This window comes from Nomascus leucogenys, chromosome 4, assembly GCF_006542625.1.
Source record: "Nomascus leucogenys isolate Asia chromosome 4, Asia_NLE_v1, whole genome shotgun sequence".
Lineage (NCBI taxonomy): Eukaryota > Metazoa > Chordata > Mammalia > Primates > Hylobatidae > Nomascus > Nomascus leucogenys.
This window is the reverse complement of record NC_044384.1, coordinates 141,345,428-141,362,220: the sequence shown is the minus strand read 5'-3', so window position 1 is coordinate 141,362,220 and position 16,793 is coordinate 141,345,428. Positions and strand designations below refer to the sequence as shown.

General features: G+C 41.9%; 1 protein-coding gene across 3 annotated transcripts in view; it reads left to right on the top strand.

The window, feature by feature from the left end:
• The first annotated feature begins 572 nt into the window (after positions 1 to 572).
• Positions 573 to 16,793, top strand: part of MSRA (methionine sulfoxide reductase A) — a 376,253-nt gene continuing 360,032 nt past the window's right edge. Inside the window, exon 1 of one of the 3 annotated variants that reach the window (XM_030812392.1) lies at positions 573 to 1,162. In XM_030812392.1, the coding sequence (XP_030668252.1) occupies positions 1,021 to 1,162 (142 nt within the window). In that variant the 5' untranslated portion in view covers positions 573 to 1,020. The remainder of the gene's footprint in view (positions 1,163 to 16,793) is intronic. The other 2 variants (XM_030812391.1, XM_003271424.3) reach the window with 2 other exon arrangements.

Genomic DNA, 16,793 nt, shown 5'->3' with positions numbered 1-16,793 from the left:
ATAGAAATTACAAAATTAAAGCTAGAGCCTTTTTAGTGTTGTATGCCTGCCAACACACTGCATTCAACACTGCAGCACTGCTAAGCCTCCTGCCCTCCTTACAGTCCAGACCACATGAAAACGAAGTGGTAACTAAATCCATGCAGGAAGCTGGGTGAAAGCCTCCTTTCTGTGGGTGCTAATCTGAAGATCCTTCCCTTATGTAAGACGACTTGCCCATTTTGGCAGAACATGTGTTAAACCAAAATCTCACACAGATTAACTCCCAAGTCACTCAACTGGCTCCAACCACTTTACATTTAGTTTGAGAATGTCACACGAACAAATATCATCTCCTATGATCTGAGAAACAAGAACGATACACCACCACCATTAAGTCCACCTACACTGCCTTAATGGTGCTGTTGGTGCCTTGCTCCCGTATTTTGGCCCCTGCAAAATGGGCTTAAACATATAATATTGAATTCATCTTCCCTATTTCGCGCATTTTGAGAACTGTGCTTAGTTTTCACTTTGGACGAATAAGAATCCTTCTGATGGCCGTCATGACAATGTCTCCAATAAAAACGGACAGTCTAGCTGGCTGCAAGGCAGGTCTTCTTCTATCTTACTGGGCACTGCTAAACTGCGAAGTCGGGGCGACACGGCAGCAACTTTAAAATCAAACCCCATCCCCAAAGGCTCGACGCTGTTTTTTGGCCTCTGCCGGTTCACGTACTTGGTACGACAGGAGCGCACTTGTTCTCTGCCCGAGAACTTCGTCCCGAGAGAACCTCAGGAACTCGCCGGGCCACACCCCCCGTCCAGAAGGAACACGCCCCCGGTGACAGCCGGTACGGCCCCGGCCTTGGGCAACCTCGATTACGGGCGGCCGCCAGCCCCGCCAGCAGCGCCCCGCGCCCGCCCGCGCCCCTGCCGCCCCCCGGTTCCGGCCGCGGACCCCACTCTCTGCCGTTCCAGCGGCGGCTCCGCTGCCGGTAGCGCCGTCCCCTGGGACCACCCCTCGGCTGGCGCCCTCCCATGCTCTCGGCCACCCGGAGGGCTCGCCAGCTCCTCCTCCTCCACAGCCTCTTTCCCGTCCCGAGGATGGGCAACTCGGCCTCGAACATCGTCAGCCCCCAGGAGGCCTTGCCGGACCGGAAGGAACAGACCCTTGTAGCGGGTAAGCACTGGCCACACGGAGGGCGCGGGCGGCGACGCTGCGCATGCGCGCCTATGCCCGGCGGCAGCGCGCCCTCCGCTGCCCGGAAGGAAGCCGTGGGCTGGCCTCTGGCGGGTCGCGGAGTGGGGGTCTGCGCAGGCGCGAAGGGGCGCCGGCAGTGGCCGGGGCGACGCTGGGGTACACTGACGTCGCTTTGTCTTTGTTTGGCTTCTCATCTTCTGGAGCTAAACTGGGCACTTTGAAGGAGTCTAGTGCATCGGTCTCACTTACCCGCAGTGCATACCGTGGCGGCCCCAAGTTTTGGTCAGGAAATGTGCTGCTGGGGTCTGCCCTTGCTTGCGGGCGCCCGCGGCGCTGTGCCTGCGCCCTCCTTTCTTGTCTCCTCTGCTCCGGCCGCCGGGACCCAGGGCACCTGCAGCGGGGCTGGTGCGAGTGTTGTCTCGGGAAACGCTGGAATGAGGCGAGACAGTGAAACCCTTAAGTGTGGAACTGCGTCTCAGGCCAGTGTTCTGGCTGCAAGAGTCCCCCCTAGTCCCCCCTCGTGCCCTAGGTCGGCCCCGCTTTCCCCGGGGGGCAGGGGCTGCCGTTTGCTGGGTCCGCTTAAAGCGATGCTCCTCAAACTTGGAAAACTTTTTAGTCGTTCTCACACAAGTACTTTGGGAAAATACAATAAGGGTGAAATACTACAAAAATGTTCACGTGCTTCGATGCTATGTAATGGTAAATTGCCATAAAAGTTTTCAAAATCTTTCAGTTTCTGTTGCAGACAGCACGCGTTTCCCAGTACCAGGGCCACACGTTAGTATTACCTTAGTGCGGCGCTTTTCAAAGTGCCCCCACCTGCCACAGCAGCATCATCATCACCTGGGTTGGCCTTGCCCCATTACTGAATCGGAGACTCTGGGGTGGGAGCCCAACAGTCGCTAAAACAAGTCCTCCAGGTGATTCTAATGTACGCTTTAGCTTGTAAACCACTGCGTTAGAGCTGTTGGAGGATTAAATGATGTTTAATCTTGTACACATGGCTCTGCCAGAGAAATTCAGCATTTAAAGAATTTCCTTAGAAGTTTCTTTTTCCTTTCCTTCAAGAATTGTTGAGGATTGGAGGAGGTCATATTGAGAATTTGTCATCTCGTAGAATAATCAGTATGAGATTAGAAAAGGTAGAGGTTTTTTGGATTAGAGGCAGTTTAGAAATTGTGTGACTGGCTTATTATTAATCGAATTAGTTTCTGTTTCCTGGTTTGCCGATCATTTCACCTCCGATTCAGCTATAAAAGTTTATTTTTGATTCAAATGCAGAGATTGAGTTTTGAAACAAATCTAGATTAGTAAACATGTATATTTATATATAGATATATAAAATATAACCAGATTATCTAAACCTTTACATGCATCTTAAAATTTTTTCTTTCTTTTACAGGCAGGTATTTATACGTGCATGTTTAACGGCAATACTTTTCAAATGCTAAACTTCCTCAGCTTGTATCTTTGCTATGCCCTCCCATACACCAAAAAAAAAAAAAAGCCAAAAAAAAAAAAAAAAACCCAAATAATCCAAAAACTCTTGTTCAGCTTTCCAAACTGGTTCAAGGTCGAGATAGACCAAAATTTACTTTGGCTTTATCTTAACCAACGCCTTCGCAATCAGTTTCCCAATATGTAAATGACATTTTTGGTAAAAGATTAGCAAACATTTCTGAAATGAGCCAACAATTTTTTTCCTATCCCCATCGTAACTTTTAATTGCAAAACCTCAGGACTTGGTTCCTTTCCGGGCTCTGCTGTCTCCATATAGCTGTCAGTGTTTTTGGTACACCAACACATCTCTATCTGGGCCAGTAAACTTTTTTTTTTTTTGGTGTAGGGCCAAGCCTACAATGCCTATGTCCTTATTGTTCATCTGTTGTAACTTTTTCCACAAAAAGTGTTCGAAATTTAGATTGTGGATGTACCAGTCTCCACTCCTGAGCCTTGACAGTTTGCTGAAAGCCGTGACTGTTTCCAGAAATGGGCAGTGTTATCTCTTCAGTGGGTTTCAGTAGCTGTCAACTTGAAACTTAAGGATTTAGTATTGTTCTGAATGTGGAATTCACCTCCACTGCAACTTGCATCCTGTTTAACAACTCCTCCCCTCTCTATATTACCTCCATCCGTGTCTGTTCTTATTTGTACCCCGACTCAAAAGTTGCGTGACAAAAGCATCACCTTTTTACTGCAGAAGGCCTGTTTCTTTAGTGCCTTTAGATAAGCCAAGTATCAGGTGTGTGCCGTTACCAAATACTTGTGGTGTTAAAGATTATCATGTTAGCGTGCATCCTACCATTTTTATATTCTTAAGGACCATTCCACCCTTTTACAAACTGTGGCCAAGATTTCCACCTTGCAAGAAGGAAAGAGTCAAACCTTCAAAGTTTTTCAATGTTTAATTTATCCCAGGCTACGTAAAATGGATCAAAACATGAACAGGCCTACTAGGGTGAGTGGTGAAAACTGAACCTGCCCTGGACTGCCTCATTTGCCCGCCTGCTCTATTCACGTTAAGGGGCATCTGGGCAGCGCTGGCTGGCTGGTAGGGCACACGGCAATGTGTCTGCCCTATATGTGGAGATGGTCTCATTGTGCTTCAGTGCCTGACCACCAAGCAATACTCTGAGAACTTGGGCCTGAGGGACAAGGGGAATTCATACTTCTTGAACTGTATTGGTATTGTATTGTTCAAAATAGGCTGCAGGTGGAAGGCTCATAATTAAAACCTCAGAGTGCCTTCCATGTTGTTAAGATGTGGGTTCCTTACAGTCAGAACTGATCTTATTTCCGGTAAATTATTATAATTATTGTAAAAGTCCAATATGATTTGGTTTTGTGTCCTCACCTAAATCTCATTTCGAATTATAATTCCAACCTGTTGGAGGAGGGGCCTGGTGAGAGGTGATTGAAACATGGGGGGTGGACTTTCCCCTTGCTGTTCTCGTGAGAGCGAATGAGTTCTCACGAGATCTGATTATTTAAAAGTGTGTAGCTTCCATCTTTACGCTCTTTCGTTCTCTCCTGCTCCCCTGTGTGAAGATGTGCCAGCTTCTTCTTCTGCCATGATTGTAAGTTTCTTGAGGTTTCCCTGGCCGTGCTTTCTATACAGCCTGTGAAACTGTTGAGCCAATTAAACCTCTTTTGTTCATAAGTTACCCTGTCTCAGGTAGTTCTTTATAGCAGTGTGAAAACAGGCTAACACAAAGCCCAACATTTATGTGGAACTTGTTTTTGCATATTGGAAACATTGCCAATCTGTGTTTGGAAATGAATCTTACCTTCTTGTACAGCATCAGTGGGATCAGCTGTTTGGGATTTGGAGCTGTCGTTTAAAATAACTTTAACAAGTTCGATTCTATCTTGGCTTTCTTGCGTTTACATTCTTAGAGTTTGTTGTATTTTTTTGTTACAGTGCTCTTTTTGAGCACTAACAGATGTTAAAAACAGATGTAGAGCACCATCAGAAGGTATTCTCTTTTAAGAACTTTAAATAGAAAAAACAGTAGAACAATGTATTAATCTAAACGGTGGCTCTTTGAAAAAAAATTTAACTACACCAGTAACATTTATAAACAATGAGGTAGTCTCAAGAAAAAGACGAAAGTACAAATACACAAAATAAGACCTGAGAAGAGGAGATCATAAAAGCAGATAATTTAAAGAATGTTAGGAGACTACTGAACTCTTTGAAAATAAACTTTAAAACTTTGATGAAAATGAAAATGTTTTAGGAAAATATAATTAATCCAGATTGACCCCAGAAGAGGTAGAAAATTTAAGCAGCTTGATTTTATAGAAGAAATAAAGCTATTAAAGAGTTACCTCCTCCCAAAGCATTGTGTCTAGTTTCACCAAGATTATCTACCAACTATTTAAAGAGCAGATAATTCCTGAGCAGGAATAAATGGCTATTTCCTTGACATAACATATCTATTTCAACCCAAAAGTCCACTTTAGGCTTAATGAAGAAACGTTGAGATTTCCAATGATGTTCAGACCAAGACCAGGAGTGAGCACAGCCTAGTATCTTTTACAGTGTGCACTGTTAACAAAATTTTGGTGTTATCTTAGTTTTAATCCCACCTTTAAAAATCCCACCTTTTTTGTATTAAAGAAACTTCCACCTTTTTATTAAGTGTGATCTAGTCGTTGATTTATACTTTGTAAGAAGGTAACATTCAAACCTTTAAACTTTTTAATGTTTAATTGCTCCCAGGCTACCTAAATTGGATTATAACATGAATTGGCCTACTTTGAGTGATAGATTATTATTTTACATTGTAGGTACAGCCAGTGTGGTCAGACAAAGCAATTCAACAAGTACAAAAGGAAAAAAGATCAGAAGTTCTTAAATACATAAGGGAATGCAGCATTTGATAAAGGTGGTATCTCAAGTCAGTGGCGAAAAGGTGAAATATTCAATAAATGATGTTGGGACAACTGGGTTGCCATATGGTAAAAAAGGTTGGATCTGTACACCATAAGCCAGGATAAATTTTAATGTTTGATGGAATACATTCCAGATATATGATGATAATAGCTCACACTTGTTAAGTGTCTTTTATGCCAGGCACTGTAGTAATTTAGTAATGCATTTAATCCTTACAGTAACCCAAAGAAGTAGTAACTATTATCACCGCTTACAGGTGTGGAAACTGAGGCCCGTAGATGTTAGGCAGTTGAAATAACATACGTTGCTAATAAGTAGTGGAGCTGGGATATGAACCTAGTCAGTTTGGCTATAGAGTTTCTGGCCTTAATTCCTATAATCTTTTTCCATTTAGGTAATTGTAAAACATGAAACAACATGAGAACAGAATGTTTTTATAATTGGGTGTGAGGGAAGCCATGACTTAACCATGGCTTGAAAATCAGAAAACGTAAAAGACTGATAGATTATATCACAGTAAAAAGACTGATAAATTAGATCATATCACAGTAAAATTGTTTTGCATGGCAAAAATCACTATAAGCAAAGCCAAAAGACAAAGTATGGTAAATCGTCGCAATTCATATCATAGATGAAGGACCAATCTTTTTAATTATATAAGAAGCTTCTAGAAATAAGAAAAACACCAACATCCATTGGAAAGATAGACATTAGGTTATGAACGGACCGTTTACAGAAAAGTACAGTTGGCTCTTAAGCATATAAAAAGATGCTCAACTTCACTTATAATGAGAATGCAAATACCATTTTTCATTTTTCAGATTGGCAAAAATCCAGAACTTTGACGATACACTGTGTTGGTAAATTCTTAAGGAAAAAGACAGTCTTGTACATTGCTGGCAAGAGTATAAATTGGCTCAACTCTTACGGAAGGCAATTTGGTTGTATCTATCAAAAATTTAAATGCATATACTTTTTGACCCAGGAATTCAATTTCTGGGAATTTATCCTCTGGTCGTAACTTCCATGCATGCCAAATGATGACTGTGCCAGGTTATTCGCTGCAGCTTTGTTTGCAATAGCGCAAGAGTGGAAACAACTCACATGCCTATCAGTAGTGGCTAGTTAAATAAATTATGGTTCATTGTCACAATGGATATGCAGCTGTTAAAAAGAGTGTGGAACATCTGTGTGAATGGGTATGGAGGGATTGCGAAGATGTAGCGTTAAGTGAAAAAAGCAAGGTCTGAACAGTGTACATATATATAGTATGATAACTTCTGTGAACAGAAGGGAAAATAAGATGTATAGAGAAACTTTGAAAGGATAGCTAAGAAATTAATAGCTGAGGAGAGGGCTGTGTGATGAGATGAGGGTGGATGGAAGACGTAGACTTTTTACTTCTTGCTTTTTTTGTAACTTCTTGTAATGTGACTGCATTTGTGAATTAAATAACTCCACTTTGAAGATGATCTGTCTCGCTGTTTTTAGTCTAATTGACCACCTTTCTGTCATCTTTTGTCATACTTATTTGAAGTTTTTTTTTTTTTCAGTTTTGCTCTCTTTTTCTTGTCAAGTACATCTTTTTTCTCCAACTTGCTTTTGTAATCAAAATCTACATTTTGGCGTGATTTAAAAATCTAAATTTAGAGAGCGAAATCGGAATAAGTTAATCCAAGTCATTTTACATTTCATAAATATTCATTTTTATTGAAGCATCAATTGTGGTGGCATCATTTATACAAAGAACAGATCTTTGGGGACAAATTCCTTCCACTATTATGTGGAAGTCATTATGTGTATTTCTTTTATTGTGGGTGATGTACATTGATTTTTAAAAGAAAATGATAGAAAACAGTTTTCCTTTTAGAAAAGTTTTCCCCAATGTGTGATTAATTTCTAAATTGTAGGATACAGAACTGTTATTTCCCCTCTTTGCATCCTGCACAGAGCTCTTTGATTTTACAACCTGTTCCAGAACGTTTAGTGTTTCCTTGAAGTCCCTGGGATGAGGGTATTCTGTACCTCCCACAATGTGATTCTTAACTACTTTCCCAGTCTTTTTCTCCACCGTGTCCCTATAGAACCCCATCTTCTGCCTAACGTGTTTCACTGTTGTGCCTCTGTATTGCTCACACGAGCATACCCATAGTGTGGATTGCACACTTGGATCTTTTTACTTATTCATTCATTAAATGTCTATTAAAGGCCTGCTTAGGAAAGACCTGTGTTGTCCATATATCCTTATCTTCAAGGAAGCATCCTTGAAATTTGCCCTGCTCTAATACTACTTCTCCCGGAAACCCATGGCTTTTCTCTCCAACCTAAGTGATCCCTTTCTTCTCTACTGGACAAATAGCTGTGTACTACTTTATGATTCCTTTCTATGGCATGTTGCGTTGCTAATTAGATGTTTTTTCGCATGGAACTTGCACAATCTGTCTCACCTCCCCATGTAGTGAGCTCGCAGAACTTCACTAAGAGTGCTGCCCACACCAGGCAGTCAATAGTGTTTTATGGATATTGGGAAGAATATAGTTAATGCCTGAGAACAAAGACCAGAAATGTCATCTTTTCGTGTGACCATGATGATACAGGGAAGTTAACAGAGCTGCCCCATTTTCCATGGGGCGTGTTCTGAGATTTTCCATTAGTGGCGATGGATTTTGGCTGATTTCTCTGAACTTTTCCCCGAGTTATGTTTGCGACTTTGGCCAGCATGAAGGCTGGGGAGCCCCTCATCTTTAAATCTGTGAGCAGAGACTTGCTAGGTTTCTGCAGCAGTGTTGGGGAAGAGGTCATCAAGCCCAGTGCAGTCCACGTGGGGCTTTGGCCTGCGATCCTCAGGCTCAGGAGTCACTGTGAGCCCCTGCCTTGGGTGGGGGAGGGAGGAGAGGAGGACAGCTGAGGCAAGGAGTGGGAGGCTGGTTGGGTGAGGAGACATCAGCCTGGGACATGGGTCTCATGAGGGTGAGTGGCCTCCAGGCCCTCAGCAAGGACCTGAGTGGAAGCCTCTTTATTAAGCTTGGTGTGGCTCCTGCATGGGTCCCAGCAGCTGGCCGTCAATCATCCGTTCCTCCTTGGCAGATGGCCAGGCCCCTTCCTATGCAGCAGCAGCTGGCTGGCCCTGCCTTCCTTTTTCAGCTGACGTTGCCAACCCTCTGGGGATGTATGGAAGACTGAATTCTGCAAGAGATGCTTTCAGGGTGTCAGTGCATGATGAATGAAAGTTGTGGATCTTCTACATGCTGCTCTTACCTTTCTCACATCATAAACTCCAACTTTGTGAGCATCACGATATTCATCGATATGTAGCACTACACAGTGAACTGAGGGCAGGAATTGACTTATTCTTTGTACCTGGAACACAGTAAGCTGATGATAAATACTTGTTGAAAGACTGTAGCATATAACCTGTTGAGTTCTTTGAGAGGCCAGTGTTCCTCTGAGCAGTATCATGCCAACAGACACACGCATGTTATATATTATGGCACATAATCGGTAAGTCCTTAACTGTTGGAGTAATGGGGAGGATCACAGTACATTGAAGGATACAGGAAGCATCAGGGTTTGGGGGCTCCGGCCTGCATTTGTGGTTATGTTACTGGTTTTTCCTATCGCATCAGAAAACTATTAGCTAGATGGAATTTCTGCAGCCAAATGAAAATGTATGTGATAGGAGTGGATCAAATTAGCTGTGTCAGATTTCTAGTGAGGCACTGAGTTGTCATCGGGTAACAATTCCACCATTTCCACTGGTGTCTGTCTCCTTAACACATTTTAAGCTAAAAGAGGTAAGAAGTCAGAAGGGTAAGAGTCTGCCCATGGCTTTGCTTTCTTCTCTCACGCTTCCAACCACCCTCGTCTGAAAGCTTCATTTCACCTTGTGAAAGTTCTGCCTTTCTGTTTCCAAATGCTTACGAGATGCTGTAACCCTGAAATCAGATCTAAAACCAAACTTCTCATTTTGCTTCCAAAAGGTTGACTGCATATTTTCATTTCCCAACCTCTCCCGGTGGCACTGCTCTCCTCTCAAATCCCAGAAGCCGCAGTCAGGGTCATCTTTGAGCCTTACCTCTGCATTTGAGTTGTCCTTCCTCCCATGAGTCCCGATGACTTCTTTCCTTCGTTGGTCTCTGATCTGTCTTCACTCTCGCTTGCCTGAGCTGTTGAGAGCGTTATCAACATCTACCTAAAATTTGAATTTCATTCTCTCACTGCTTAGGGAACAGCAGCGACTGGGACCTGTCCAATGACACTCTTCAGTGCTGGACGCTTGCTGTAATTTCCTGCTGGCCTCAGTGTTCAAGATCTCCACTTCCACCCCCAGGCTGGCTCCTGCTCTGAGCTCCTTCCTCCCAGGTTGCTATGGTCTGAATGCATATGTGCCCCTACTGAATTCATGTTGAAATCCTCACCCCCACCAGGTGATGGGAGATCAGGAGGTGGGGGCTTTGGGAGGTGCTTAGTCATGAGGGTGGAACATGAGTGGGATTAGTGCCCTTATAAAAGAGACCCCAGAGAACTAGCTAGTCTCTTCGGCCATGTGAGGACACGGTGAGAAGGCCCTGTCCGTGAGCCAGAATTTGGGCTCTCACCAGACACTGAACCTGCTAGTGCTTTGATCTGGGACTTCCAGTCTCCAGTGCTGTGAGAAAGAAGCTCCTATTGTTGATGAGCTGCCAGGTTATGATAAATTGTTACAGCAGTCTGAAGGACTGAGACACAGAATGTTTTCTTTTTTTCTTGCAGCCCCGTCTAAAACATCTTGGGGCTTTCAAGGCTAAACTTGGCTTCTTCCACTTCTCTGCTGCCCCTTGGGGCTGTTTCCCCTTGGATTGCTCTTAGAGTTGGAGCTGGAACTAGGGCTTTGGGGCTCTGTTTTGTGCTTTCACTACAGTATCTCTCCTTGGGGAGATGAAGGTAGAATCCCTTTCCTGTATTTGGTGCTTGGTGGTAGTCATTTCCCCCCCTGTGTTTTCTGAACTCCTAGCCTGGTTATAGAAGCTGCTGGCATGATCAGAGTTCTCAGATTCCAACTGCTTTCTCCTGGATATCCTATCAAAATGCCCTCTCCGTTCACTGAGATACTCGATGACTTTGACTCATGATGCCAAATGATTGATTTTTCCTTCACCAGAGACCTCCGTGTTCTCTGGGTCAGCTGGTACCTCTTCTGTAAGCTGGGCCTCTTATGAAAGGGGACTTAGGCTATTGCCCCATTTATTTATTTTTTTAAAAGGCATGGTTTCTTGTATTTCTGTAGGAATTTTGTATCGTTTCATGGAAGTGCGTCTGTAGTGTTTCTCAGCAGGGTATGTTTCTGATCCACTAACTTGTTGAACAAGTGTATTAAATTTGCATCATAATACAGCAAAGACTAGTAATAATGAAACAGGAAGAAATGTGACAATATATTTAGATGATTATAATTACATTAAAGTATAAAATTTAGGAACATCGAATGTCTTCCCAGAGCATGTTTATAAAATGAATTCTTTCAAAGATGTTACCATAGGAAAGCAATATTAGCGTAGAATTTTCCTTTAAAAAGTTTTCATATTTTACCTTTGATTTAAAAAAATAAAGTATTTTATTTAGGTATTTACCATTAGGTATTTTATACTTTGCATAGGTCAAAAGTCGTGCAAAATTAAAAAGCATTGTTCAGATGAGGCCACAGATTATTCTTTGGCTTGCTGAAAAGATCTGATATTTTAACTGATTGTACCCAAAAGAGAAGAGTCATGAAAATGGAAGACTTTGAGGGAATTCATAGCTTTCCAGCTGGCGAAAATGAGACCTGAAGTAAAATTTTGAATGCACTGTCGTTAGCAGATGAAAACCGCGTAAGAGTTTGCAGAATGGAATAGCCGGCTGTCACAGAGCCCCTGAGAAAGCACTGCATTGCTGAAAACTCCATTGCCTTACCTCTTCCTGAGAGGCAGTCTATAAAGAGCCACCTCATCTACCAGTGAGCCCTCTGCAGGGGCTTCTGCTGGACCCTGGGGTGTCTGGCTTACCATTCAGCATTCCTCGCACTCCGAGATGTGTGCATCAGCATGAAGGAGTGCTTCTAAGAGCCCCAGGGTGTCCAGGTGGTCCTGATAACAGGGCGCTCAGGCTGTCTGTCCCTGACCAGCCCCATGCAGGTTGCTGGGAAAGCGCCTGACACCAGGAGTAGAAACTTCGCCTGGTGGCCCGTCCTTGGAATGTAAGAGGGGTTTTCAGGAGTCCACTCTGGATAACTTAAAAAAATTTTTTTGTTTTTCTTCAGGCTTACGCTTATACTAAAAAGCTCTGTGGATTTATTTCAATATGTGGAATAAAAAGCAAAAATTATTTTCTGGTGCGGGTTAGACCTTGGAGGATTTCGTAGCTGTTTGCTGCAGTAGTTTTGGGGAAACACACACCTGACTTAAGCTATGTGAATTTGGATATGAATTTCCAGATGTAGGATATGAGCCAAAGGATTTCTATTAATGTAATGATGGAACTGAAGGCGGAACTATTTTTGTTCATTAACAACCTGGCAGTTATTTTTTCAGGATAAGGAGATTTTTGAAAGAGCTGAAGTCTGGGCTTCATTTTGTGTATACATTTGCTTCCGGTGTTGTCGGATGGTTGATAAACAAAATTGATACAGTTTTTAAAATGAGGACTCTATTGTTTACTCTGTATGTTGTTTTAAAGTAGGAAGGAACAGAGTCACCCTCCTGTCAGTCTCTGGTTTCTCCTCCCAGTGGCGCTAGGAGTTGCCTCTTCTGCCTGACAGTGCCTGCTCCTACCCTGTGTGTGCTGAGATAGCTCCTCTTGGCTTCAGGGCCTTTATGGCTGAAACTTCAATTATATATATAAAATACATAAAATAATTATTAGTATAACTTATAATAATATATAATAACTTTTTTGAGACAGAGTCTTGCTTTGTTGGCCAGGCTGGAGTGCAGTAGCGTGATCTCGGCTCACTGCAACCTCCATCTCACGGGTTCAAGCGATTCTCCATACCTCAGCCTCCTGAGTAGCTGGGATTACAGGCGCCCAGCCACCAGTCTGAGTAATTTTTGTATTTTTAGTAGTGACAGGGTTTCCCGTGTTGGCCAGGCTGGTCTTGAACTCCTGATCTCGGGAGATCCACCTGCCTTGGCCTCCCAGCGTGCCGGGATTACAGGTGTGAGTCACTGTGCCCGGCCAACTTTGTATTTTTGCTCAAAGTTTGATCTGTACATTTTGAATCATTTTTACCCTTTTTCCAATTTCCCAACTAACCAATGTTCAGACCCAATAAAGCATTCTCCAAAGCCTTTCTCTGCATTCATAAAATCATACACACACATGCACAATTGTTGGTTTTTTATAAAAATGGAGCAGATTGTATTCTCTGTATCTTGCTTTTCTTGCTTAATAGTACATCATAATATCTCCATTTCAGCTGATACAGCTGTTTTTCTTTTTTTTGAGACGGAGTTTCACTCTTGTCACCTATGCTGGAGTGTAATGGCGCGATCTCTGCTGACTGCAACCTCTGCCTCCCGGGTTGTAGTGATTCTCCTGCCTCAGCCTCGCGAGTAGCTGGGATTACAGGTGTCTGCCACCAGACCTAGCTATTTTTTTGTATTTTTAGTAGAGACGGGTTTCCACCATGTTGGCCGGGCTGGTCTCAAACTCCTGACCTCAGGTGATCCACTGCATCACCCTCCCAAAGTGCTGGGATTACAGGTGTGAGCTGCTGCACCTGGCCCAGCTGGTATATCTTTAGTGTGTTCTTTTATCTTAAATGACTTTTTTTTTTCTGAGCAGTTTTAGGTTTACAGAAAAATTGAGTGGAAAGTACAGAGTTCCCACACACACTCCACCCTGAGTTTCCCCTGTTAACATCTTGCTTTAGTTATAATTGATGAGCCAATATGGTTACATTATTATTAAGTAAAGTCTGTAGTTTACATTAGAGTTCACTTTTGCTATCATCCTGTCTGTGGGTTTTGACAGATGTATGATGATATGTACCTACCATTGCAGTATCAGAACAGAATACCTTTACTGCCCTAAGAGTCCTCTGTGCTTTAACTATTTGTCCATCTCCCCCTTTTCAAGAACCCCTTGAACCACTGAACTTTTTTTATTGTCTCCATAGTTTTCGCTTTTTCCAGAATGTCATGTATTTGGAATTATACAATATGTAGCCTTTTCAGATTGGCTTCTTCACTTAACAGTATGATTTAAGGATCCTCCATGTCTTTTCCTGGCTGGATAGCCAATTTCTTTTTGTTATCAATGATATTCCATTGTATGGATGTACCACAGTTGATGCATTCACCTATTGAATAAATATGTGCATCACTTACATGTGGATCTATAATTGTTTTGGTAATTATGAATAAAGCATCTATTAACATTTTTATTCAAGTTTTTGTGTGGTCATAAGTTTTCAACTCATTTGGGTAAATGCCCAAAAGTGTGATTTCTCGATCGTATGGTATATGTAGTTCTATAACAAACTGCCAAATTGTCTTCCAAAGTGGATGTACCATTTTGTATTGCCACCAGCAATAAATGAGGGTTCCTGTTGCTCCACATCCTTCCCAGCAATTGTTGTCATCAGTGCTTTGGATTTTAGCTATTCCACAGACATTTAGTGGGATCTCATTGTTTTAATTTGCAATTCCCAAATAATATATGCTGATGAAGATCTTTCCTGTGCTTATTTGCCATATTATGTTTTCTTTGGTGATGTGTCTGTTCAAATCTTTTGCCTATATTTCAGTTGGGTTGTTTTCTTGTTGAGTTTTTTTTTTTTTTTTTTTTTAGAGACAGTCTTACACTGTTGCCCAGGCTGGACTGCAGTGGTGTGATCTTGGCTCACCACAACCTCTGCCTCCCAGGCCCGAATGATTCTCATGCCTCAGCTTCCTGGGTAGCTGGGACTACAGGCATGTGCAACCATGCCTGACTGATTTTTGAATTTTTAGTAGACATGGGGTTTTGCTGTGTTGGCCAGGCTGATCTTGAACTTTTGACCTCAAGCAGACTGCCCGCCTTGGTCTTTCAAAGTGCTGAGATTACAGATGTGAGCCATCATCAGTGGCCTATTGTTGAGTTTTAAGAGCTCTTTGTATATTTTGGATATCCTTTATCAGATGTGTCTTTTCCAATTTTTTTCCCAGCCTGTGGCTTGTCTTCTTATCTTCTTCACAGTATCTTTGGGAGAGGAGAAGTTTTTAATTTAAATGACATCCAGCTTATGAATCATTTCTTTCATGGATTGTGCCTTTGGTGTATCTAAAAAGTTATTGCCAAACCCAAGGTCACCTAGATTTTCTCCTGTGTTATCTTCCAGGATTTGTATAGCTTTGCATTTAGCTATGTGATCCATTCCAAGTTGATTTTTGTAAAGATTGTAAGGTCTGTGTCTAGATTTATTTTTGCCTGTGGGTGTCCAGTTGGTCAAGCCCATTAGTTGAAATGACGGTCTTTTCTCCATCATATTGCCTTTGCTCATTTGTCAAAGATCAGTTGACCATATTTATGTGGGTCTATTTCTGGGCTCCTTATTCTGATCCATTTGTCAAAACAGACAAATGTCTTTTCTTTTGCTGATCGTTGAAGTTGAGTAGTATCGGTTCTCTGACTTTTTTCTTCTCCTTTAATATTGAGTTAGCTATTCTTTTTTTCCCCTTTCCATACAAAGTTTAGAATCAGTTTGTTAATATTCACAAATAACTTGCTGGGATTTCGATTGCGATGATAGGATTGCATTCAATCTACAGATCAAGTTGGGAAGAACTGACATCTTGAAAATACTGAATCTACCTATTTGTGCACATTGACTATCTCTCCATTTATTTAGATTTATTTCTTTCATCAGATTTTTACTCTTGTTCATATGGATCTTGCACATATTTTGTTAATACCAAAATATTTCATTTTTTTGATGCTGATGTAAATGGTCTTGTTCGTGATTTCAAATTCCAGTTGTTCCTTGCTGGTGTAGAAAGGCAATAATTGACTTTTGTATATTAATCTTGTAACCTGCACCCTTGCCATAATTTCTTAATAGTTCCAAGATGTTTTCTGGATTTTCTACATAGACAGTCATGTCATCTGTGAATGAACAGTTTTATTTCTTCCTTCCCCGTGTGTACACCTTTTATTTCTTTTTCTTGTCTTACTACATTAGCTGGGACTTCTAGTATGATGCTGAATAGGAGTAGTAATAGTGGACATCTTTGCCTTGTTCCAGAACTTAGTGGGAAAGCATCTAGTTTCTACTTTTAAGTATGATATTAGCTCTGGATTTTTAAAAATTGATGTTTGTCCTAGTCCATTCGTGTTTTGATAACAGAATACCACAGACTGGGTAATTTATAAAGAGCAGAAACGTATTTTCTCAGAGCTCTTGAGGCTGGCAAGTCCATGATCACTGTCAAGATGTCGGCAAGTTCAGTTGTCTGCTGAAGGCTGCTCTCTGCTTCAAAGATGGTTCATCTGGATTGGAGAAACGCTCTGTCCTCACATGGCAGAAGAACAGAAAAGTGAGCTAGCTGAATGCTCTGTGAAGCCTCCTTTATAAGGGCTTTATTCTCATCCATGAGGGATGAACCCTCATCATCTAATCACCTCTTAAGGGTACTTCCTCTTAGTACCATCACACTGGGAATTCAATTTCAACACCTGAATTTTGGAGGGGACACATTCAAACCAAAGTGGTGTTCTTTATCAGGTTGAAGAAATTCTCTATTCTTAGTCTACTGAGACTTAATATGTTCTTTTTAATGGTTGCATAATGTTCCATGGTATATATGCACATAGTTTATTAAAATGAAACATGACAAAACTACACCCTCTTTAACAGTTGTAATATTGATATGTTTGTTAATCACAGCACATGGTATGTATATGGTGAGTGCTTATGGGTACCTCCCTGTTAAATCTTGCCAAGGATATAAAGTTGGTGCGAGGTTATATAATGCTTTCGAAGCCAACCTAAGGAGTCTTGGATCAGAATGGAAAATGGAAAGAATTCTGTGATGATGAATACTTTGTGGAAAATAAGAGGATTAGGTAGCTGATGCCCACCTTTCTATCAAGGGAGCAAAAATGTCCTATGGGCCTTTGATCTTTGCCAGTGCATTTGGATTAGTTTCTAAATACAGTGTGGCAGCCAGGTTATGGTATTGTTAGTTCTGGAAACTTAGTCAATTTGCATCTGGA